Source organism: Neofelis nebulosa, chromosome 9 (assembly GCF_028018385.1).
Source record: "Neofelis nebulosa isolate mNeoNeb1 chromosome 9, mNeoNeb1.pri, whole genome shotgun sequence".
Lineage (NCBI taxonomy): Eukaryota > Metazoa > Chordata > Mammalia > Carnivora > Felidae > Neofelis > Neofelis nebulosa.
This window is the reverse complement of record NC_080790.1, coordinates 66,437,416-66,464,274: the sequence shown is the minus strand read 5'-3', so window position 1 is coordinate 66,464,274 and position 26,859 is coordinate 66,437,416. Positions and strand designations below refer to the sequence as shown.

The 26,859-nt window shown below is 35.0% G+C and overlaps 1 protein-coding gene across 2 annotated transcripts in view; it reads right to left on the bottom strand.

The window, feature by feature from the left end:
* PNPT1 (polyribonucleotide nucleotidyltransferase 1) overlaps positions 1-26,859 on the bottom strand; it is a 49,272-nt gene that overhangs the window by 12,865 nt on the left and 9,548 nt on the right. For both annotated transcript variants that reach the window (XM_058684047.1, XM_058684048.1), the window contains exons 6-18: positions 25,801-25,864; positions 25,656-25,703; positions 24,657-24,770; positions 16,997-17,183; positions 15,834-15,885; positions 15,416-15,473; positions 13,638-13,734; positions 13,065-13,167; positions 9,192-9,262; positions 7,183-7,219; positions 4,278-4,344; positions 4,106-4,195; positions 2,495-2,548 (exon numbers count right to left, since the gene is read on the bottom strand). In XM_058684047.1, coding sequence (XP_058540030.1) covers positions 2,495-2,548; positions 4,106-4,195; positions 4,278-4,344; positions 7,183-7,219; positions 9,192-9,262; positions 13,065-13,167; positions 13,638-13,734; positions 15,416-15,473; positions 15,834-15,885; positions 16,997-17,183; positions 24,657-24,770; positions 25,656-25,703; positions 25,801-25,864 — 1,042 coding nt within the window. The remainder of the gene's footprint in view (positions 1-2,494; positions 2,549-4,105; positions 4,196-4,277; positions 4,345-7,182; positions 7,220-9,191; positions 9,263-13,064; positions 13,168-13,637; positions 13,735-15,415; positions 15,474-15,833; positions 15,886-16,996; positions 17,184-24,656; positions 24,771-25,655; positions 25,704-25,800; positions 25,865-26,859) is intronic.

Below are 26,859 nucleotides of genomic sequence, written 5' to 3'. Positions count from 1 at the left end.
ATAGAAAAATTTTCAATAATCAATATCCAGCAGGAACACTAGTTCATAGAATACAATACGGAGTTGTTAAATACTAGCTTTAATTTCAAAATCCTTAGCATAACAATAACCTTTAAAATCTGGTCCCAATTTAATATTTTTTTCAAATACATTTCAGAAACACGCTATACTGCTTTCTAACTTTATACATGTTGTTCCCTTCAAATGAAATATGGTCCCTGCTCCTAATGACAGATCAAAAACTACTCAACCTTTGGAACAAGATGAAATGTAGCTGTCTCTATGAAGCAAATTTTCTTCAATCTAATTCTTCATCCATATTGTGCATATTTATGCCTTTTACCTATTTGTATTATCTTTCTGATTTGTTAGTGTCTTTGGGTTTTTCACACCTGTAAGATTTAAAAAAAGTAGGTATCATTTGTATCTCTGGAGCACAGGACAGTGCCTGATATAGGGCGTGGCAAGCACTCAGGTTTTGAGTTGAATTGTATACACTTTGTCGGCTTTTCCCACAGGACTTGACATTCCTTCTTGTCAAATTAAATTTTTTTCTATTTGGCTTTTTTTTTTAATCCTGTTTTTTACATTTTTTAGAGATCAAAATTGTCATTTAACAGATCGGTTACCTACTCCTTTTTAGCAGTATCCTTTTTATCAGCAGGCCAGTTTTCTCAGTTCAGTAACAAAAACATTGAAAGGGACAGGGTTTAGAATGAAGTATCCTCAAGCATTCCACTTGAGGTCTCACTCCAACATACTGATCTGATTCTCTTATCTCCTCTGCTCATCCTTCCACCAGTTATGAAGGTGCACCTATCATCCACCTCAATTTCTGCATCATTTACAGAAAGATCATAAACTGTGTATCTCTAGATACACAGCATAAGCAACATTCCCCACACCCCCCTGCTCCAAATCTAGTACTATTTTCCAAAAATGGAACATTGGTTTACTATGACATGTTTTAAGTCAGTCCCTTCTCTTCACAGTCCCCTTCCTTCCTAAAAACACTTATACACCTTTCTTTTCATAATCTATTTAAGAGTCTTCCACAGTCAAGTTCACGGAGTTATGCTTTACAGAAAATACTTTCCTTTCTTTCAAAATTAAAAACTTTTTGTGTCCTTGGTATACCAGGTTCTGATTTTTCAAATACTGCCAACATAGGTCAGTTTTCTCATCCTGAAGATCGTCTTTTTAGTTTGGGTTTTTGTCTAGACCAAAAGATCTGAATTCATTTAATGCAGTTAAAGGTTCTCTCTTTTTACTTTATCTTTCAGTTCACCTTTTTGAGAATATGTTGTGTTTTCCAATATGAAATTGGAAGACTGATGAATTCAGGACCCACAAGGACAAGGACTTCATTTTGTTCATCTCTGTGTCCCAAGGGCTTAGATTAGTACTTGGCACAGGAGTGACATACAGTAAAGATTTGTTGAATGAATGCATGACGGTGAAACAGCAACCTTAAATATCAGATTCTGTTTTCCTTCCACTAAACAAAACTGAAAATTGCCTTTAGCATTTTTTTTTTTTTTTTTTTTTGCTTTGGCTTAAGTTTTCATCTTTCTAGATAATGTTATTACATATTCACACCATTCTTTCATCTCATTCTTGGTTATAATATCCTTTCTATCCATTTCTCTGTACTATAAACGTGTGAACTTAGAGGGAACTCCTTGTATGGCCTCTTGAGTATTTTTAGGTTCCTTTTTCTTCTGAATGGCATCATTGGTGGGATGCAGGAATTGTTTTCAGAGCCTCTTAACATGTTGACTCTTTCCCTTTTGGTGTTTTAGACCCAGAGATTATACTGAACCACCTGCAGTCTTCCTTCCTAAAATTCTGTGTACCCTTCTATGGGTGGTATTGTTCTTCTTTTATCTTGCATAAATTGACTAGAAGATTACATGGTTACTTTCTTTTATGGGTCCTAAATACTTCTGCTTGGTGATCCAAACATCCTTAGTGAATGGAATCAACTGCAGAGCTCTTTACCTTTTGGAAGGTGAGAAAGCTCACTGCATCGCCAAGGCAAGTAAATAATTTCAGTATTCTGCTTTTTGCCAAAGATAAGAATTCTAGTAGATATCTGTATAGTTGAAGGTGTACTTTGATCTTGCTCTAGTTTAGTTTGGTAATCTGTAATCTGACTTCTCCAAGTCTTAGTAAAACCCAATTTTTTAAAAAAAATGTTTTTTAACATTTATTTATTTTTGAGACAGAGAGAGACAGAGCATGAACGGGGGAGGGTCAGAGAGAGAGGGAGACACAGAATCTGAAACAGGGTCTAGGCTCTGAGCTGTCAGCACAGAGCCCAACATGGGGCTTGAACTCACGGACTGCGAGATCATGACCTGAGCCGAAGTCGGATGCTCAACCGACTAAGCCACCCAGGCGCCCCAGTAAAACCCAATTTTAAAGAGATCTATATTTAATACTAATCAAATCCATATAAAGCGTTAGTAGTTTTGAGACATAATCCTTTTACCTGCATCCATTAATGCTAAGCTTCCACCACATGCAGATGCCATTGAAGATGATCCTATGGAAAGAAAAATACTTGCTTTATAATATACTGATTTTTTTAAGTGTTGAAAATTGTTATATTGGTTATTTCCTTGTACATATTCAGTTATCTTTCCTTCTTTCTTTTTACTTATTTTTTTATTTTTTAAAATTTACATCCAAATTAGTTAGCATATAGTGCAACAATGATTTCAGGAATAGATTCCTTAGTGCCCCTTACCCATTTAGCCCATCCCCCCTCCCACAACCCCTCCAGTAACCCTCTTCTCCATATTTATGAATCTCTTCTGTTTTGTCCCCCTCCCTGTTTTTATATTATTTTTGTTTCCCTTCCCTTATGTTCATCTGTTTTGTCTCTTAAAGTCCTCATATCAGTGAAGTCATGATTTTTGTCTTTCTCTGACTAATTTCACTTAGCATAATACCCTCCAGCTCCATCCACGTAGTTGCAAATGGCAAGATTTCATTCTTTTTTGATTGCTGAGTAATACTCCATTGTGTATATATATATATATATATACACACACATACCACATCTTCTTTTTCCATTCACCCATCGATGGACATTTGGGCTCTTTCCATACTTTGGCTACGGTTGATAGTGCTGCTATAAACATGGGGGTGCATGTGTCCCTTCGAAACAGCACTCCTGTATCCCTTGGATAAATGCCTAATAGTGCAATTGCTGGGTCGTAGGGTAGTTCTATTTTTAGTTTTTTAAGGGACCTCCATACTCCTTTCTTTTTAAAAGCAATTAACACAAGCTCTGCTAAACCACAAACTACAGGACTACACAATCCAGTATGATAGGTACATGTAGCTACATGTAGCTACTAAATTTAAGTTAACTGAAATAAATTCAGTCCCTAAACTGCACAGCAGAGATAACTTTCATCATCACATAAAGTTATATTGGGTAGCAATGCTATAGGAGATTCTAAGAAACCTCCCACAAAACCCAGCACACCTCTTTTGTTGCTTAATCAGATGTCAGTTAAAGATACAGGCTCTGGCTCTCTCACTGGACCCTAAGTCACACCCAGTAGAGAACAGAAAGTCTCTAATTTAAATTCAGAGGGTGTTTTTGTTTTTTAAAAATATCATCTGATCTGTGTCTGATATATCTTTGAGATCTCTGTGATCTTTCTATCTCTAATGACCATACCTTGCCTTGACCTGGGTACTTAATTTTAATTTAAATTTGATCTTATAATTCAGACTCTCTCTGTTTGCTATTTACTTGTATCTGTGATATATGATAGGTGTCCCCTACCAAATGGATCACTCTCTTCTGGTGCTTTCTTGCTGTAAGCTGGCCTTGTTTATTCTAAAAATAAACATCCCCAACTGGATAAGTTATAAAAGATAAAGAGAAATATTCATTTTATATTGCTTTAGAAACATCTCATTGGCTAAGAACAGAGATTTAGACAGTATATGATTAAACACATTTTTCTTTTGTAATGGACTTGGGCACTGTAGTTATAAGCATAATGTAACATTAAGTATGAAAAGAATATATAGAGAGAGTTCTGGTCTTTTTGACTAGAAAAATTTTATATTAATACTCTACCGTTTGACTCTAGGACTTCAGATGTGACTCTTATGGTGAAAGGAAAATCCTTGGGGATAACAGGATACAAAGCTTTCTCAGCAAGAGCACCTAAATTAGAATAGAAAATAATAAGGATAAATGTATTAAGTCTCTGTAAGAATATCATTTGAGTTTACAGATTTGTACTCACCGTGCCCAAGTTCTCTTCTGTTCACACCAGTGACTTTGCCAATTTCATTAGTTGCATAAGGAGGAAACTTAAAAAAATAAACACATATACATAAACAACCAACATGGAAAGATATCTAACCTATATTACCAAAATAATAACAAAAGTTACAAAACAGTAGAATCCCATTTTTTTTAAAGTACATTTATATATGTAGAAAACGTCTGAATATCTGAAATATACAACAAACTGCTAAAGGTATCTATTTCTAGTGTGTATATGAGCCAGAGGGGAACATGGATGGTTATGGGGACTTAATAACAATGACAAAGTATTACATTTTTATAAGAAGAAAAATATATACAAATTAAAAAAAATGCACACTGAGGAAATAGAGATCTTTTTCAGTAAGGGTTTTCTTTTAGTCAGAGGTTGCAAACTATTTTATTTGACCAATACAGTATCTCAAAGGAGTATGAATTAGTTGCAGTCATCTAAAATATTGGGAAATTTCCCATAAAAATTTGGAATTCCAGTTTCTTAAACAAAATATTTTTATTTAAGGGTGTCTGGGTGGCTCAGTCTGTTAAGCATCCAACTTTGGCTGAGGTCATGATCTCACGTTTTGTGAGTTCGAGTCACACATTAGGCTCTCTGTTGTCAGTTTGGAGCCTGGAGCCTGTTTCAGATTCTGTCTCTTCCTCTCTCTCTTCCCCTCCACCACTCAGTTCTGTCTCTCTCAATAAATAAACATTGAAATTAAAAAAAATTTTTTTTAATAAAATTGATTTTGAGAAAGAGAGAGAGAGTGCAAGTGGGGTAGGGGCAGAGAGAGAAGGGACAGAGAGAATCCCAAGCAGGCTCCACACTGTCAGCACAGAGTCCCATGTGGGGCTCAAACTCGTGTGTGCTAGATCATGACCTGGGCTGAAATCTAGAGTCAGATGCTTAACTGACTGAACCACCCGGGCACCCCTAACAAAGTATTTTTAAAAAGGAGTGATGATGGTACATGAATCTGATCAAGCCTCTGGATCTAGCCATCAATTTCCAGGAATGCAGTCAATTTTCAGGAGACAGAAGGACAGAGAAACTTGCTGGATTGCACCATGAGTGTGTAATCAGCAACATGCAGACTGTGGGGAACTCTACAGGTCAGATGGCTCTGGGACTTCAACAGACAGACTGAAAAGAAAAGAATGTACTGGAGGAGAAACCTATAGATTAAAAGAGAAATCCCAAATTAAAAAAAAAAAAAATGGACAAGACTATAGTGTCTAGGGATGTACACTAAAAATGCAAGGAAATAATTACTATAAAACTTAGGAGAGTAGTTATTTTTAGGGAAAGAATGATATTGAGACTAGGATGAAAAGCATGGAGAGGTTTCTGGGGTGACTGGGAACATTCTACTCTCTACCTTGGGTGGTAGTTTGTAAGGGTCTCTGCCTTATAAAAACTCATTATGCCATCCTTTTATAGGTTTTTCAGTATCTGTGTTTCATTTTACAATAAAAAGTTTTTAAAAAATGAAATGATATAGCAGGGGCACCTGGGTGGCTCAGTTGGTTAAGTGTCTGACTCTTGATTTCAGCTTAGGTCATGATCTCACAGTTTGTGGGTTTGAGCCCCACATTGGGCTCTGCATTGACAGGGTGGAGCCTACTTGGGATTCTCTCCCTCTCTCTCTTCTCTGCCTCTACCATGTTTGCTCTCTCAAAATAAACAAGTACACTTAAAACATTTTTTAAAAAAATCAAATGATACAGCAATAACAGCCTATATCCTTTTCATGCCCCCTCCCTCATTTCTTTTCCCAGTAATCAGCTAGAGCTGCATTTTTCAGACCTGCCCTTTTAAAAAGACTGTCATGTGCTGTGTAGCTCACAATGAAGGATATGCTTCACTCAGTTATAATTCCTCTCTGGCTTCTATAACATCTGGGTATATCCAGAACAGGGTATTTATAAGGGACCGAAAACCTGTGAAAATCTCCAGGTTTCTGGATATTCTCTAGCAATTACTGTCTACATGAAGTGTTCTCTATTAATTATAGCAGACTCAACAAAATTGACATGTTGGGATTCTGGGCAGCCAATAATGGTCACTCAAAAGTGAAGAGACTTGCTACTTTTATACCAGCCTCCCTGCATATATGCTTCAAATACTAAAATTAAAATGCTATATATAGTGTCTGGTTCCTTAGGATTAGTTGTAAATAAAGTCAACCACAAACTCATAATAATTTCACATAAAGTAATTTACTATCAAATACCTTAGAGTTCTTTTACTATTTTTCAACTGAATAAAAATATGAACATTTAAATGAACTAAAGGGAGAAGGTGACTTATCGTTTGAGGTATTTGAAAAGTCCCATTTTTGCTTGACACATGTGAATGGGTATGACTTTTTCTTGACTAAAACAAAGCTGTCTACTGTACTTTAACTTTTATGTATGATTCAGAACATGAAGTTGTTGATTGAAGACTATGGCTTAGCTCTCTAAATTCCTTTCTGCATGTAAGAAAACAATAGTGCCCAAATCCACCTTGTTTTATTTTATTAAAAAAAATTTTATTCATTTTTGATAGACAGATACAGAGCACAAGTTGGGGAGGGGCAGAGAGAGATGGAGACACAGAATGTGAAGCAGGCTCCAGGCCCTGACCTGTCAGCACAGAGCCTGACACGGGCCTCGAACTCACAAACTGCGAGATCATGACCTGAGCCGAAGTTGGACGCTTAACTGACTGAGCCACCCAGGCACCCCCCAAATCCACCTTAACAGATATATAAAACGAGCACCGTAAAATATTAATAGAACCGAGGTAGTGGGCATATAAGTATTCACTATAAAGTTCTTTCAACTTTGCTATATCCCAGAAATTTTTCATAGTAAAATACTGGGGAAAAAATTTATCTTACCTCATAGTGCAGCATGAAATTTTTATCTTTTATCCCACTACAAACAAAAAGCATAATATTAAAAACATCACATAGATACAAAAAAAATAATTTCAAAGAACTTAAAAAGATTTAAGGGTATCTAAAAAATAACTAGGTATTAAAGAGTTGGTCTGAAATTGAAAACCAGAAGAACTAGAAGGATGAATGTCAGAGTATTTTTTTCTGGGACTTATAAATGAATTTTACACAGATTTAGAAAATAATTTTGCTTTATAAGCACTTTAATATTCAATTTGAACACTAAAGACAGTAGACATTTATTTTTAAGCATTTGTAACTACTGAGAGAATCTCAAACGTTTAAACACATTAGTTTAATCTCAGAATTATGATCTTTCTCCCAGTCAACATGTGAAATGAAGACCAATAACTGAAATGATATATGGGAGAGCAATCAGGAGATTAGAGAGGCAAAGATTTTTTCAGGGTTTGAAATGAGAACTGTTATGACTCTGTCTAGAACAATGGGGGGAAATAAGGATGAGAAGAAACACAATTCCTGAAGTAGGAAACCAGATTTATCTTTAACTGAAGAAAAGACTAGCATATATAGGGTCTTAGCTCAAATAGTGTCCCCTTTGGGTGGATGTTTAATTACAAAAAATACCTCTCTCCGCTGAGTATTTAAAAAGTCCTGGATTAGGGCTAAATCTGCATAATCATAAGCCACAGTCTTGGGAAAAGAAATATAAAAACCTGACTCTAGAAGACTAAAGGAATAATAGATTTGGGGGGCTAGAGAGAAGGATATGGATCATTAGCGCAGCACCCGCATTTTACAAGTATGAAGAAACCAAAAACCAGCATGGCTGACTGATGTGTGCCCTCTCACTAACATAGGTTACAGACCTAAGACTAGAACATAAAGAAGTGCCCTGGCCAAACACAGTGCTCTTTCTTATGAAGCTGTGTTGCCTCCTAGAAGGGAAAGGAGTCAAAGTGAAAAAGGGCAGGGCAACCAAATTGGGGCTCAGATGGGAATTTAAAATACAAAGTATAAAAGCTCCCCTCCGCAAAGGATTATGATTACAATGAACAATCTCACCTTATACACACAGCTGCATTGTCAATTTTATCAGAAAACTGAAAAACAATTAGCAATGCTATCCTGAAAATACTGGGGATTATCCTCATAGGAAGAATGAGGCAGTCTTGTGGTCTTCTGAGACCCTTACCAAGGGAAAGGGAAGCAATGCTGTTAGGCACTGAGGAAAGAAAAGAACTGTGGCTATGAGTCCCAGGACTGATGCAGTAACGCTGGTGAGGACTGTAACACAGATTCTCATCATCTAAAATTGATCAACAAGATATTATTGCTGACTTTTTAGGAAAAGAGGAGAGCCAAGTATTTCTGAACACAAATTCCAACGTGGCTTGGGATTAGATAAAGCTTTTTTTACTTATTAACAGCCTCCAGATTCTTTTTAGCAACTGGGACTCTTGCTTATTTATTTGCTCTCTGGTTTGTAATAGAAAAACCTACCTATATCTCCTCCTGAAAAATGGTTCTAGAGACAGAGAATAAATGTACCCATGTTAAAAATACCTTAAAATCACTATTAAGTAAACAGAAAAATAAAGTACAGATATATAGGTTTAAAAAAGTAATAATGAGGGGAGCCTGGGTGGCTCAGTCAGTTAAGCATCCAACTCTTGATTCTGGCTCAGGTCATGATCTCACTGCTGTGAGATGGAGCCCCATGTTGCGCTCTGCACTGGGCGTGGAGCCTGCTTAAGATTCTCTCTCTCTCCCTCCCTCTCTCTCTCTCTTTCTGCCCCTCCCCTGCTTGCGCTCTCTCTCTCAAAAAAAACCCATAAATAATAGTAATGAATAATATACTATGAGCTTCAATTATATGCTGTAAGACCACAACTTCAAGACATATCAAACGTATGTTTTAGAACATACCAAACGTATGTTTTAGAACATACCAACATACTTATAACTTACCAAAAAACTTAACTTACTTTATGGCTGTTATAATTCGGTCTGACTTAATACTGGATTCTAATGAATCAAACGTAACAGTACAAAGTACCTAAAATAATAAGAAAAAAATTGTCAGGCTTTAATTTACTAACAATGAGAAGAAAATAAAGTATTTGAAGAACCCAATTAGTTATTAAAGAAATGGGACAAATTCTATACAAAGCTTGTCATGCTACTTAACACAGTAAACATTTATTCATTTTATAAATATTAGAGTTATGTGTAAATCTCAATAATGCAAAGGTGTAACATCACAGACTACTATGTAAAGCATTGTACTAAAAGTGCTGGGGGAGGACAGGAAGAGGAAGGTATATTTGACCATATAGGAAGCATCAATAAAGGTCTAGCCAATAAAACTGCCTACTTAAAAAAAATCCAGTCTCATTTAGAGGGACACAATGTAGTCCAAACTCTACAGCACATCATTCACAACATCCGAGATACAATGTACAAAAAAATAAGAAATGGGAATCATTCTTCAGAGAAAAGACAATGAATAGAGATTGCCCCAAGCTAATTGAGATCCTGGATTAACAAACAAGGATCTTTAATAGCTCTTATAATTATACTTAAGGACATGAAAAAGAACCAATAGAAATTCTAAAACTGAAAGACACATTATCTTATAATGCAAACGAGATGACAAGAGTCAATAAACATGTAGATGGATTAATAGAAATTGCCAAATCTAAAGAACAAAGAAGGGGTGTGGGACTATTTCAAAAGGACTAACATATATACTTACAATCCCATAAGGAGAGATAAGAGAGAATAAGGTAGAAAAGTATTTGAAGTTTCATTAACAATACAGATTTACAGATTTACAGGTTCAAGCTCAGGAAACCCTTAGTATATAAATACAAAGAAAACTACACTTATAGTTATATTGTTGAAAACCAAGACAAAAAGAAAATCTGGAAAGCACCAAGATGAAGACAATTGGAACAATGATTTGAATGCATCTTGACTTTTTATTAGGAGAAAAAATAAACAGTGGAACATTTTTTAAGTGCTAAAAGAAAAAAACCATCAACTTAGAATCTATACCTTGCAAAAACATTCTTTGTATGTAAAGGCAAAATAAAGATATCTTCAGATAAATGAAATATAAGAATATGTTGTCAGAAGACCCATAGGACAATAGCAAAGGAAGTCTTGTTAGATTGAAGGTAAACAATACTAGATGGAAACTTAGATCTTCAGGAAGAAATACGAAGCATCAGAAATTATATATGTAGGTCAATATAAAAGACTATCTTTGCCACTTACCTTCTTAAAATACATGATTGTTTAAAATTCAAGTTGTAATATTGCCTTGTGGGCTTTATAACATGTAGATGTTACTCATGAGACAACTACAGCATAATGTGTGAAATAGTACAAAATTAACTCTAAAATGAAAAGTTAATGATATATACCATATTCTCAATAGTCACCACTAATAATGTAAAGATATAGCTAAAAAGTAAAGAGACATATTAAAATGGAATTCTAAAAAAATAAGCAGTTAATCCAAAAAGAAGGAAGAATAGAAAAAAAGAGGGGGCAATCAGAAATAAGTAATAAAATGACAGGCTAAATTCAATCAAATCAGTAATTAAAACCAAACATCAATGGACTAAACACTCCAGTTAAAAGGCTGAGACTGTCATAATTGCTAACAAAAGTATGCAGGATATCTTAATTGAGTTACTTTTAAACTTTTATTAAAAGGCATAAAAGAAAACCTGAATCAAGAGTGAGGCTATTTATTGTAAAGACTGTGATTTAAATTGTAAAAATATCATTTCTCTGTCAAGTTAATTTATAAATTTAGCACAATACCAATTCAAATCTAAGGACCTTTTTTTTCCCCCCGAGAATGTAATTTAACACTGAAATTCAAATGAACGAACAAATGCACCAGAATAGCTAAAACAATTTTGAAGGGCAGAGGAGAATAACAAGGGAGGATTTGCTGGGTGCCTGGGTGGCTCAGTAGGCTAAGCATCTGACCTCAGGTCAGGTCATGATCTCGTGGTTCATGGGTTCGAGCCCTGTTTTGGGCTCTATGCTGACAGCTGAGAGCCTGGAGCATGCTTCTGATTCTGTGTCTCCCTCTCTCTCTGCCCCTCCCCCGCTCTCTCTCTCAAAAATAAACATTAAAAAAAAAAATAAAACAATTAAAAAAAGGAGCATTTGCTCCTCATATATTAAGACAAACTTTAAACCATAATAACTAAAACAGTTTGACACTGGCCAAGGAAATTCACAGAACAGAATATAGTTCAAAAATATATTTATAAGCTCAGAATATATCAACATTATAAGTCAACAGGAAAAATGAATTATTAGTAAATGAGTTGTAAAATTGGTTCACTCTGCAGTTTTCCACCTCACACCGTATGTAAGAGTAAACTCCAAGATAGATTAATGGTCTAAATTTGATAGCTACGGGGCGCCTGGGTGGCGCAGTCGGTTAAGCGTCCGACTTCAGCCGGGTCACGATCTCGCGGTCTGTGAGTTCGAGCCCCGCGTCGGGCTCTGGGCTGATGGCTCGGAGCCTGGAGCCTGTTTCCGATTCTGTGTCTCCCTCTCTCTCTGCCCCTCCCCCGTTCGTGCTCTGTCTCTCTCTGTCCCAAAAATAAATAAAAAACGTTGAAAAAAAAAAAAAAATTTAAATTTGATAGCTACAACCAGAAAGTTAACAGAAAAATTAGGTGCACAATTTTGTGACTAGGAGGGTAAGGAAAGATTTCTTAAATAAGACTTTAAAAACACAAATCACAAAATAAAAAACGGGAAGGATTATCTACATCAAAACTAAAGATTTCAGGTTCACTCTTCACAAAGCTAAAAGGCTTATGACAAAGAGGGAGAGGATATATACAAATTCTGGTTACTAAAAAGGATTAATATAAGAAATCATTAGAAAATAGGAAGAAAAAAATAAACCACAGTAAAAAAAAGAAAAAAGAAAAAAAACTGGCCAAAGGATATGACCAGATAATTCACAAAAGAGCAAACCTGAACCAGGACGAGCACGTTGCTTAAGTTCAGGGACCACTATCTAAGTGAAAAGAATGTCCTGGAGGGTGTGCAGCCCTCCAGGGTATGATTTATGCAGTGACTACACTGATAGGCTATTTATATAAAGAGATGCTTAGACTCATAGGGAAATACAAATGAAAGCAAGGACATACCACAGTTTGTACCAATTAAACTGGCAAAATTAAAGTAGTGATTAATATAAGAAGAGGGAGGGAGTATAAAGCAAATACCATGCACAAAACAATGGATACACCTATATGTTAAATATAAGACAATGGGTGCCTAAGTAAAGGAAAAGAATAGGACTGAGGTATAAGCTAAATAGAGAAAACAAATGAGGGCCTTGAATAGACCAAAAATGACAATATGCCATAACTGAAGAGCATGGGTGATTCCATTCTGTGCATGAAAATTAAAAGAAAAATATGATAGAGATACCAGGTAATTCTAGAAAATGCAAACCAATTTACAGAGACAAAAGCACATCAACAGTTGCCCGAGGAAAGGGAGGGGAGCAGGAAGAAGGGATTATAGAGAGGCAGGAGGAAACTTTGCAGGGGTGATATGTTCATTATCTTAACTTTGGGGACAGTTTCTCAATTGTATACACCTGAAAACCTATTAAACATACACTTTAAATATGTGCAGTTTTGTAGATGGCAATTATACCTCAAAAGCCATTAAAAATATTTTTAAAAAATCAGGTATTAACACATTCCATAAGATTAAAATCTATAGTGTCTACATAATGTACTTCTATTAGATCTAATTAAGCAATCCTGAGTTAGCAAATAATTACAGCTTTGCACATATATTACCTGTGTTTGTCCCCTCTGAAATAATGCTGATCCATGAAGAATTTTAAACATATCTACCTCACAATTTATATTCCTAAGTGAAGTCAAATCTCGACCATCACACCTACAGTAATAAAGGAATAAGTATGTAAAGCAGTGTTCAAAATCATAAATATCACCTATTATCTCTTTATTCCTACCAGAAAGTTCTCAATCCCAATTGTGTCATATCACCTATGGAACTTTAAGAACTTTAAAAAAAAAAGGAAAAAAAAAAAAAAAGAACAGTTCCTTGAACAAGTTGTCACTTTCAAAGCACCTTATAGAGACAGCACATATTTCATTCAGTTCCATCAAAAAAAGATATACTGGGGCACCTGAGTGGCTCAGTCAGTTAAGCATCCTATTGAGCTTGGCTTAGGTCATGATCTCATGGTTGACCGAGTTCGAGCCCTGTGTCGGGCTCTGTGCTGATAGTGTGGAACCTGCTTGGGATTTTCTCTCTCCCTCTCTCTCTGCCCCCTTCCCCGCTCATGTTCTCTGTCTCTCTCAAAAAAAAAAAAAAAAAAAAAAAAAAAAAAAAGATATATTTACCTTTTGTATTCATTCAAGATAATACTTCTAAAAACCTCCTTTGCAACAACATTGAAGGATTCTATTATTTCATATGTATCAGCCTCTGGAAACTTTTCTGTAGAAGAAATACAAATCAAAACAGAGGTTTTCTCCTTTTGGAAGATAAGATTTCTCTTCAATTCATAGTATCAAATCAGTTAACTGTGGGAGTAAACCAAGGGGGAGGTGAAGCTGAACATTTTGTCCCCAGGCAAACAAAGTAGATGAATCAAATATTCTGAAGTAGGAGAGACACAAGTATTATACCTCAAATGTATTGTTATTGAGAACTCAGTCTGCTTTCTACAAGAAAAACAGTGCTTTGTAATTAGCTCTCTATTGTATTACATTAATAACAAATCCAGCCATATTATGAAAAGGTCTGAATGACACTCTTTAAGACTAATCACCTTCACTGTTTTACCTTAGGAACTTGTATCTTAGTCTGCAAAGAGAAATAATTTTCTTTATGTTACAAATCTATAGTTACAAATCTTTTTAGTTAACATTTATCAAATTCTTTCATGATCCATGTGCTATATATATATATATATATATATATATATATGTGTGTGTGTGTGTTATATATATTAAAGTCTTTAGTCTTTGAAACAACTTATGAGGTATATTCTATTATTATCACCATTCTAAAGAAAAATCAGCTTAAAGAAGTAAATTGCCTGAGATCACATAGTGACTGACACAGCTGTGACACTGTTCTTTAAGGCATCTGGTTTCTTAATTATAACTTTAACCAGAACTAAGAAATGGACACAGAGAGATATATTAAAAACTGTACCTTCATCAGGCAAGAATAATTTTATACACTTTAGTATGAACTTTTATGCTCTGACTTGCACTTGGAAAAGAAAATAATTGGTAATTAAATATTTAAAATATTATCCTATGAACTCAAAATGTCCTCAAGATATTCTACTACATATAATATTAACACAAAATCACTTTTCTGTTTAAATAAGGCAACAGGTGTTATACAGCTCATTTTTAACACATAGGATGAAACATAATGAGAAAAGACTATACATTTTCAATGGCAATTACAGGCAATGGCCTTAGTATCAATACTAACAGCAGAGTTATAATCTTCAAAATAAGATAGGAAAGAGGACATTTATCTCTTAACCGAAAAATTAATAAGTATATGTCATTCTTGGTATACATTCAGTTTGTGATTGATATTAATATAATAAGATCCTTTGCTTAATAATTTCTGGAGAGCTAAATTCTCTAAAATCTAAATTTTACAATCCTACATATTAATAAGTGTCAGTTAACATTTTTCGGACAGTTGGTATGTGGCAGGCACAAATGCAAATGATTTACCTATTTAATCCCTATAAATCAGGTATTATCAGTATTATAATTTCACAGACTAAAAAGTCAGGAATTTTAAAGAATATTTTTCAGATGTTCAAATGACAGGATACAAAATTTCCTATCATAGAGGTTAAGAACCTGATCCAGAAGAGATTGGGAGTATTTCACATTCAACATTTACTGGTGATCACTCTGTATCAGGTACAGTGCTGACCACATTCACAGAAGTTAATTTAACAATACCCTTGGGATGCAGCATTATCCTAAATTTAAAGTAAGTTTAAGGTAAGTTTAGGTATCCTGAACATAAAACTAAGGAACAATGAGAATAACTGATTCTTTGAAGTCTTAGAGTAAATTGAAATTTAAAAAACCTATTTCCTTTAAATATTTTCTTAAATTAAAAAAAAAAAATTTACCTTTTAGTTGTTCCTCTGTATCTAATCTTATCTTGTTAATAGCTTCATCTCTGGAAATCTAAAAGAAAGATGAAATTTAGTATACATGGCAATATTTACCATTTCTATTTTTACATTATTATACAATTAACACAATGCAATAGTACTCAGATTTTTCTACTGATATTCTTCAAAAGATTAGAGCTGGTTATTGATTTACAAGAGCTATTAGCTGTTTAATTCAGTCAAATATATTTGCACACTTCCCTAAAATTTGCATTAACAAAAGGAGAATGGAGAAGCAAATTGCTATGCTTCTATTTACTTAGCTGTTTAGAGATTTTTAATAAAAATAGGACTAACATTCATAAATAAGATTATGTGAATTATGACAAAAAAGAATTCCCAGAACAATAAGACAAATTTCGGGTATACCTACTTTATCATGTTCATAATCAGTAAAAACCGCGTAGAGTCTTTCCATGGCGAGTCTATTTGAAGCACAAAATAAATGTCAGAATAAAAATACTTAGAAACATGAGGCAGTGTCTATTATAAACAAAACAAATATTTAATAGTAAGCTAAAATACTTAATAAGCATTTCATAGAGAATTAAAAAATATATATTTATTATTTTTTAACACAGCTCATCTGTTTACTGTTTATGAGACACAAATTTCTTTCTCCCCACCTGTCAGGGAAATCACTCACACATGGTGCTATGCCCTCCCTTTTTCTTAATTGTTCAATTTATTTCAACTTGGATTTTTTCTTACACACAAAGTCTCTCTCCCGAAACACTCTCTTTTAACTTCTTGCTTTTTTTCTATTCTGTCTACGTTGGCTGTTATTGCAGGCAACTGTTTTGCTGGGGACAGTTTACATCTCTTTACTCTCTCACTGATGGCTATGAGATTGATACTAATGGAAATATTAACTTTTTCAATTTATTTGAAGTAAAATGAAATACTTTTTCTGGTGATTTCATTTATATTTACTGAGTGCTTGCCTATGTACCGGCACTGCTGTAAGCACTGGGCATAAAGAGGTGGTCATACTTTTTTTTTTTTTTTCAAACTTGATTTCTTTTCAAGAACCTCAGCAGTTTCCTTGGATAAATATCCTATACTTTCTTTTTACTTTTTGACACAGAGTTATGTGGATTATATGAATCTTAACCAATAAATTCCCTCCCCCTTGCATTTGGGATTCAAGCTTAGGCCCTTGAAGAGGGAAGTGGGTTTATCCTTTTTAAGGCATTAATGACTGATACTTATGGCACTCTTAATTTTGGGGGGGTGGGTGGGTAAGAGTACACAAGTTGGGGAGAGGGGCAGAGGGAGGGAGAGAGAGAATCTTAAGCCAAGCATGGAGCCTGACATAGGGTTCAATCCCACAACCCTGAGAATCATGACCTGAGCTGAAATCAAGAGTTAGACACTCAACTGACTAAGGCACTCAGGTGCCCCTGGCACTCACTTTTAAAATAGAAGGGTACCATGTTAGTAATGCATGGACAATGCTTCCATGGGAAGTTTTTTTCTGAGAGGAAATTAAATCTGATAACAATTTCAAATTTTCTTTTGTACAGATATTCTTACTTATGAGTGTGTTCCACAATCTCTGGTGAAGGGGTAAATAACTTCTGAGGTGTCCTCTTGGTAACACCAATTTCTTTTACCAACTGCTGGATGCCCTGAATTATTTGTTGGGTATATTTTACCCCCACTTTAATAGCATGGCAAAAGTCCTGTTGTAAAATGTTCTCTGCAGAGGCTTCCATCATAACTATTTAAAGGGAGAAAAAAAAAGATTGTCATTGAACCTTTTACCAGTATAGCATTGTCAGTGCTACACATGACATGCATGTATATGACATGTATACATACATGTATACATGACATAAATACTACAGATCAATTTTATTAATAGTATATCTACTTTTTAAATTTCTTCCCTTAAAATCAACATACTTCCAAAATGTAAACAGCAATAAATAAAGAAAACTTAATATCTGAAATTAGGTTTACATTTTTCTTTAATTTAATAAGGGACTTCTCATAACAAGTGAAACGAATTATGCATACTTATTTTTTAAATAAGTTCTGAGCTATAATTCAAATACCATAAAATTCCACTTTTTAAAGCATACAGCTGCATTTACTTTTAATATATAGTTAAAATGAAATTTAAAAACAACAGCATAGTAGATATCCAATAATGTTTCCTGTTTAACAATTATTTGCTGTGACCTCCTACTTAATTTTGTCATTGTCACATTGTCTACTGCTTGCACAGGTGGGGCGAAATCTTTTGAAGTGATACTGTTTCAAGTAAGCCAACTAGAGGACAGTAGCTATTACCATAAAAAGGGTGTTTATGGTTTTGTAATAGTAAAACTCCTGTGTAAAGCAGAAGAAACCCCAAGCAGTGCTTCTAGCATGGTATCTAGCTAAAATCTGCTATTCAGGTTTGGCTTTGGTTTCTGCTAGGCTGACAGACTCTGGCCTGCTTGTGTGTCATTCCTGGCACTTCTCCATTTGTACCAAGTCAAAGATCCTGTAATGCAAAGATATGATAGTAATTATCACATCTAATATGTTTAATTACATCATGTTGTCATTAAGGTCACTTGTAATGCTTCTAGTTATAATCTAGAATGAAAAAAAATCTTATGTGCTTTGTATGTTGGAATTCCATCAGTCAGTTGAAGGAGACCTGTGAAACTAAAACGTTAAAAACCTAACATTTGTTGGGAATACAAGCTGGTGCAGCCACCCTGGAAAACAGTATGAAGGTTCCTCAAAAAACTAAAAACAGGGGGCGCCTGGGTGGCGCAGTCGGTTAAGCGTCCGACTTCAGCCAGGTCACGATCTCGCGGTCCGTGAGTTCGAGCCCCGCGTCAGGCTCTGGGCTGATGGCTCGGAGCCTGGAGCCTGTTTCCGATTCTGTGTCTCCCTCTCTCTCTGCCCCTCCCCCGTTCATGCTCTGTCTCTCTCTGTCCCAAAAATAAATAAAAAATGTTAAAAAAAAAAAAAACAAAACTAAAAACAGAACTACCCTACGACCCAGCAATTGCACTACTAGGCATTTATCCAAGGGATACAGGTGTGCTGTTTCAAAGGGACACATGCACCCCCATGTTTATAGCAGCACTATCAACCGTAGCCAAAGTATGGAAAGAGCCCAAATGTCCATCGATGGATGAATGGAAAAAGAAGATGTGGTATATATATATATATATATATATATATATATATATATATATGCATACAATGGAGTATTACTCAGCAATCAAAAAAGAATGAAATCTTGCCATTTGCAACTACGTGGATGGAACTGGAGCATATTATGCTAAGTGAAATTAGTCAGTGATAGAAAGACAAAAATCATATGACTTCACTCATATGAGGACTTTGACACAAAACAGATGAACATAAGGGAAGGGAAACAAAAATAATATAAAAACAGGGAGGGGGACAAAACAGAAGAGACTCATAAATATGGAGAAGAAACAGGGTTACTGGAGGGGTTGTGGGAGGGGAATGGGCTAAATGGGTAAGGGGCACTAAAGAATCTACTCCTGAAATCATTGTTGCACTATCTGCTAATTGGATGTAAATTTTAAACAATAAAAAAATAAAATTAAAAAAAATAAAAACAAAACAAAAAAACCCTAACATTTGTGTCATCTGAAATCTGGAAAGAGAGGCTAAAGATGGCAAGCTGAAAAGTACTGGAAAAATAATAGCTGGAAAGTCCCCAGATTTGGCAGTGACATAAACCTACAGATTCGAGAAGCTGAGTAAACCCTATATAGGGTAACCCAAAGAAAAACATATCATAATTAAACTTCTAAAAATCAAAGACAAAGAAAAAAAATCTTGAAACCAGCCAGAGAAAAACAACACCTTACCCGTATGGGAAAAGCAATTCAAATAACACTAGATTTATCATTAGAAACCATGGAGGCCAGAAGGAAGTGGCATAATATTTTTTAGGTGCTGAAAGAAAAGAACCTGGGGATCCCATACCCAGTGAAAATATTTATGAAATAAATAAATGAAGGAATGAATATTTAGGAATGAACTGATACTCTTAAATGAAGGAGAAGGAGAACTAAGAAAATTTGTCACTGGTAGCCCTCCCCTAAAAGAATGGCTAACAGAAGTTCTCTAAACAGAAACAATAAAGAAACCATGGAATACCAGGAAGAAAAGTACCTGTTAAGGAAAAATGTAGGTAAATACACTTTCTTTCTCCTCTTGAGTTTTCTAAATTATGTTTGATGGCTGAAGCAAAAGAAAAAATTGTAACAGCCTGTTGTGGTTCTAAATGTAGAGGAATATTAAAACATTGTATTACAAATGGGGGAGGGTAAAGCAAGATAAAGTTTCAATACTTCCCTTGAGATATGAAGCAGCTTTTCTGTCACCATGACGCTGAAATGGTTATATTCTTCTTCTCATCAGTATTCCCATGACATCCTCTCTCACTTTTCAGATTAATTTGAACTGAAGGTTTTTTTTTTTTTTTAACATTTATTTTTGAGAGACAGAGAGAGACAGAGCATGAGCAGGGAAGGGGCAGAGAGAAAGGTTGATACAGAATCTCAAGCAGACTCCAGGTGTTGGGGTGTCAGCACAGAGCCCAACATAGGGCTCGAACCCACAAACCACAAGATTATGACCTGAGCCAAAGTCAGACGCTTAACCGACTGAGCAAGCCAGGTGCCCCTGAACTGAAGATTTTTAAAAATGTATTTGACAAATGTAAATTATACCTCAATAAATTCATTTAAAACAATATGAAAGAATATAATAAAGAAAATTAATCGCACAAAAACACACAAACAGACCAATGGAATAGAATAGAAACCCCAGAACTAGACCCACAAACGTATGGCCAACTAATCTTTGACAAAGCAGGAAAGAACATCCAATGGAAAAAAGACAGTCTCTTCAACAAATGGTGCTGGGAGAACTGGACAGCAACATGCAGAAGGTTGAAACTAGACCACTTTATCACACCATTCACAAAAATAAACTCAAAATGGATAAAGGACCTGAATGTGAGACAGGAAACCATCCAAACCCTAGAGGAGAAAGTAGGAAAAGACCTCTCTGACCTCAGCCGTAGCAATTTCTTACTTGACACATCCCCCAAGGCAAGGGAATTAAAAGCAAAAATGAACTACTGGGACCTTATGAAGATAAAAAGCTTCTGCACAGCAAAGGAAACCACCAACAAAACTAAAAGGCAACCAACGGAATGGGAAAAGATATTTGCAAATGACATATCAGACAAAGGGCTAGTATCCAAAATCTATAAAGAGCTCACCAAACTCCACACCCGAAAAACAAATAACCCAGTGAAGAAATGGGCAGAAAACATGAATAGACACTTCTCTAAAGAAGACATCCGGATGGCCAACAGGCACATGAAAAGATGCTCAACGTCAGTCCTCATCAGGGAAATACAAATCAAAACCAAACTCAGATATCACCTCACGCCATTCAGAGTGGCCAAAATGAACAAATCAGGAGACTATAGATGCTGGAGAGGATGTAGAGAAACGGGAACCCTCTTGCACTGTTGGTGGGAATGCAAACTGGTGCAGCCGCTCTGGAAAACAGTGTGGAGGTTCCTCAAAATATTAAAAATAGACCTACCCTATGACCCAGCAATAGCACTGCTAGGAATTTACCCAAGGGATACAGGAGTACTGATGCATAGGGGCACTTGTACCCCAATGTTTATAGCAGCACTCTCAACAATAGCCAAATTATGGAAAGAGCCTAAATGTCCATCAACTGATGAATGGATAAAGAAATTGTGGTTTATATCCACAATGGAGTACTACGTGGCAATGAGAAAGAATGAAATATGGCCCTTTGTAGCAACGTGGATGGAACTGGAGAGTGTTACACTAAGTAAAATAAGGCATACAGAGAAAGACAGATACCATATGTTTTCACTCTTATGTGGATCCTGAGAAACTTAACAGAAACCCATGGGGGAGAGGAAGGAAAAAAAAAAAAGAGGTTAGAGTGGGAGAGAGCCAAAGCATAAGAGACTGTTAAAAACTGAGAACAAACTAAGGGTTGATGGGGGGTGGGTGATGGGTATTGAGGAGGGCACCTTTTGGGATGAGCACTGGGTGTTGTATGGAAACCAATTTGACAATAAATTTCACATACTGAAAAAAAAAATAACATAATAAACAGTAGATGGGATATTTCAAGCACAATGTGAGATTTTAGTAAAATAAACATGAGATGCAGCTCCCTAACAAAAAAAAAAAAAGAAAATTAATATTCCTCAAACTTTGTTTTCACTAAACTTCAAAGCAATTCATTTTAAAAAATACTTGATAAGAAAATTCCTTACAGTTTTGTATCTATAGACCCGTGCTGTCTAATATGGCAGTTATTAGTTCCATATAATTATTTGCATTTAAATAAATTAAAATTATATAAAATTTGAAATCCAGTTCCTTAGCCATTCTAGCCACATTTCAATAATGCTTAGTTGCCACATATTCAAATATAAAACATTTACTTAATTGCAGAGTTCTACTGGACAGCACCTGCCATAGAGGCTAAAAATTTACACAAAAATAGCTTGTCTAAATGCTTACTCTAAACTGTTAACCATTTTCAGCAGTTGAAGATTTTTGAGATTAGTTTAAAACTATGAATTCTAGATATAAATTTCTTAAAAATTGTTACTGGTATACTTTTTCCTAAATTATATCCTAGCACATGTAGAAAGATCAGTGATATTAAGTGTACCAGTTGAACACAAGCAGAATGTGTAGAATGATGGCTGCTGAAGTCATCTGGCAGCTAAAAGCACAAAGAAATTATTCTTTCCCTATAAGGTCATGCTTTAAAGATTTGGATTACTAAATTTTTAAATAATGGAATAGCAGTAATTACTTTTCTGTATTTTTGTATCCCAGAAGTTCCATGACTTGGGCCCAATATTAACTTTAACACATGAAACATGAAGTAAAATGTATATCTGGTGCATCGTTATCAAAGTGGAGAACTGGCTGAATATCTTCATGGAGACAGTGATGGCAAAAGACATAAAATGGAGGCTGGTAATTTCTGAAACCAATCCTTTAAGAGGTTGCTTCTGAAATACTCTCAGTCTCCTAGTTACTCAAGATAACCTTCTGATGGTTTCTTCAGTCTCTAGACTGCAAGAGAGCAATCCATCTAGAGAGCAAGAGGTAAGAAGAAAAAGTAGAAGGTTGCCTGTGAGGTTTCTTTTTTTTTTTTTTTTATTTTTTATTTTTTTTTGCCTGTGAGGTTTCTATAGCATGCCATAGATGCAATAAAGATCCCCAGTTCATTCCTCCAACATCTACATAAAATCAGAGGAGTTCAAAGTCCAAAGTAGGTAGAGGCTATATATATGACTATATATATGACCATTTATATGATATAAATTTTGAAGCAAGTTAATTTCTGTGTCTGAATGATAACAGCAGGTATGAACGGTATGCCTACTAGGTACTAGATATTATGTTAGGTACTTTACAAATCCTGACTCTAATCTTCACAACAACCCTATAAAAAAATAATTTACTAAGTAATGAACACTACTTGTTCACTTGTAACACTATTTCTAAGCAAAAAAAATTTCAGATTCAGACCAAGTAAACTTTATTTTAAAATTTTTTTTTTTTTTTCAACGTTTATTTATTTTTGGGACAGAGAGAGACAGAGCATGAACGGGGGAGGGACAGAGAGAGAGGGAGACACAGAATCTGAAACAGGCTCCAGGCTCTGAGCCATCAGCCCAGAGCCTGACGCGGGGCTCGAACTCACGGACCGTGAGATCGTGACCTGGCTGAAGTCGGACGCTTAACCGACTGCGCCACCCAGGCGCCCCAGACCAAGTAAACTTTAGACAGTAAACCAACACTTTGCTCAAGGCCCCTTCTGAGATGTTCAAGAATATAAGAGTCATCTGTTATTCATGGCTTCCCCAAATCTTTGCAATGTTCTCTCTACACTGTAATAGTTCCCTACAGTATGAATCTCACCTTCTGGAGGTAGAATCCAAAACATTTCCTTGCTTCCCCTATAGTCAAGGATGCAGTCATGTGTTACAGTTCTGCCTAGTGTGATGTAGGTGAAAACTGCTATGTCGGGGCTCTAGGAAAGCTCCTTGAAAGGGAAGGTGACTTACTCAGTTGGCATACATCTTTTTGTTATTCCCCTCCTTTTTCCTTCCTCTTGCCTACAAATCAGCTAAGTTGGTCAGAGCTCCAGTAGCCAGTTCATAAGCATGAAATAAGGGCCACACCTTGAGGATAGCAGGGCAGAAAACTGAAAGGAATCCAGATTTCTTAAGATTTCATAGAGCCACTATAACTGTCATGGACCCACTTGTTATTTATTTTACCAACACAATCTCTAATATGTAGATAACATACAATTCCTATTATATGTGTTTTATCTACCATATAGTACCAGATTCCATCTCCATTACTGACCAGTATTCCAAAAGAAGCTGGAAATGAGGTATTTCATATGTTAATTGTACAAAAAGGTAATAAAAGCTCAGTAGTTTACATTTCATCAAAATATTCCCACATCAGAAGATCCCATGTCAGAAAGTCCCAGATATCAAATATCACACAGAATACACTGATATGAGACCTTAATTAATTTGTCCAAGGTTACACAGTTAACTGTGTGGCAGCTGTTGGGTTTCAAGCACAGGTTATTTTGACTGTGGAAGCCAATTCTCCTTCAACAGAACTATGCCACTTTTCATTCATACAATTATGACATTTTTGTTACAAGGAGCGAGGGTAACCTACGGTCAGTGCATTTCTTCATTAGTTTTCTACCTACTAGAAATAGGTCACCTCTTTTTCAGAGGACATTAAACAGGTTTTGAATGATGAATTAGCTAAACATATTTAAACTAATAAAACAATTTACTACCAGATTTAGAAATTCAATTTTTAGACTAGCTTTTTAGTCTAAAAATAATTACCAGAACTGTCGTGGAAAATAAAAATTTTTGTATATTTCAATTAAACTTGTACAACATTCTATAATTCTAGGTATTGTTTGATATGTAGCAAGAGCACTACCACAATAGGGCAGCAATAAAACAGAACAAAAATCTTTATGGCTAATTGACAAAACACAAATACACAGAAGTATACAAATGCATTTTTAAGGAGCCAGAATTTATAAGTAAAATCCGGAACAAATGTAGTAAACTACTTACCAATTTGACTTTTAGGTGCTCCAGCAACCACTAGATTTAAAGTACTGGAAGACATTTCTTTCCGTGTTGGATTAACAACACACTCTCCATCAATCATTCCTATTCGGACTGCCCCTAAGATATATCAAAATACAGGCAGTTGTGCAATAAAAACTCAGTTTTCAAGACATTATTTCAGTGATAACTTCAATCCCTATCTTTAATTGTGACTACAATAAAATCCATATTTCTACCATGGTATTTAAGGCCCACAGAACATCCTACCCCACCTTACCTTCTGGCCTCACTGGAGCACTCTGAATTGCTCAAATACACTATTTCTTCCATACCTCTGTGATTATGCTCATGCTCTTTTCTTGGGCTAGACTGTACTTTCTCCAAGGCAAATGCTTACCATCTGATCCTACTAAGGTTAAGCTTTAATGGTGAGTACTCTGAAAAGCCCTCCTTGACAACCTGACTTCACAAGACTAAACCCAACCTTTTCTATCATTTTCTTACCATTTTTACTATACTTTTATAATGCTGTTTATAAATAATTGTTTCCCCTACTTACATTGAAAGCAAGAATTGTGCCTAGTCTGCCTTTATTCCTTCAGTTTTTACCTTAGTATCTGGCATTTAGGATATTCAAAAATTACTTACTTGAGTCTTTTTTATATTGCATGAATACAACTTTTAAGAGTCATTAAGTTCTAAACATGTTTTATCCTGAAAGACTATGTACTCTAACAATTTCCTATTCCCCCACAAAAAGTCCTTAAACAGAGGAGGCAACTAAGAAGTCAAAGTATCTAGGAACATAAAAGTCTCTAACACTGTAACTTATTGCTATCAGAAATAAAACTCAAGGCAAGGATGAAAATATCTCAAAAAGGAATCTTAGATGGTCATCTAACTAAACTCCCTATGAGATTTACAGAGCCAGTAAATCTATGCCCTTGCTATAGCATGCTCACTAGTAAAAAACATGTTTCTTATTTTCAAATCCTAACTTACCAATAGGTCCATTCCAAGGAATATCTGATAATGACAGGGCTACAGAAGCTTAACAAAAACAAAGAAAAAAAATAAGAGCTGAAATAAAATTATTTCATACCTTTAAAAAAAAGGTGATAATTTTAATCTCGATTTTAAAACTTACCACCATTAATTGCTAGAACATCAGGTTCATTAACACCATCTACTGCTAACAGATTACAAAGTACCTGGTACAAGGGGAAAAATTTAAAGCACTTAAAAAAAAATCTACTTGATTTAGGAGGATTATCATTTTTGTTAACATTTTGAACTAAAATAAAGGATCACCATGTGGTTAAAAATATGGACTTTATAGTTAAACCCTTATTTCTGGCTATCATTTAACTACATGCTTGACTATGGCAAATTACTTAAGCCTCAAAAGGTTCCTTATATTTAAAAGGGAAAGATAATAGCACCTCCCTAAAAGATATTCTGTAAGTTAAAGGTAATATTATTTGTAAAGCATTTACAATACTGGGCATGTTGAAAATATTCAGTAAATGTTAGCTATTTCTATTACATAAAAATACTGTTTTCTATTAACAAGCATATAGAAAACAAATGAGTGAATTACTTTATTATTACACTGCAATAATACGCCTATGTCATATACTTAAGAAAACAACTTAAAAGAGAGAAAACTTCTTGAGGCATCCTTGCAAAGGCATATTTATTTTTGTCAAATAAATAAAAGTTAATTAAAGTAAATTAATGGGTCATTATTCTGAGAGAGAATAATATTCACAAAATATTAAAATTATAATAAAGTAGAAGAGGACCCAATAAAAATAGGTAATAAAAACTAGTTGTAGTGATTGTCCTAGCCTCTGACACTAATCTGACTTTCAGGCCCCAGCCTGATCTGTCCCCGACCTCCTTAATTGCTATAAACTTTTGCTCTAAACCCTGTTTCCTGCCTCAGAGCTTTTGTGCTTCCCCCCCATCTGCTCAGAATGCTTCCTCCACACTCCTAGGTTGGCTAACTCCTACTCATAATTTGGTATCAATTCAAATTGACATCAGATTAATATTAGTTTTTAAAATTATTAGTATGTTTTTTAAAAAAAATGTAAAATAGCATCACTAAAAATTCTTATTTTGTTCTTTAATATTTAGCCTAAGTAGTATTATAGAGATTCATTACGTAATTTTTGATTAATCTGGAAACAAACGTAAAACA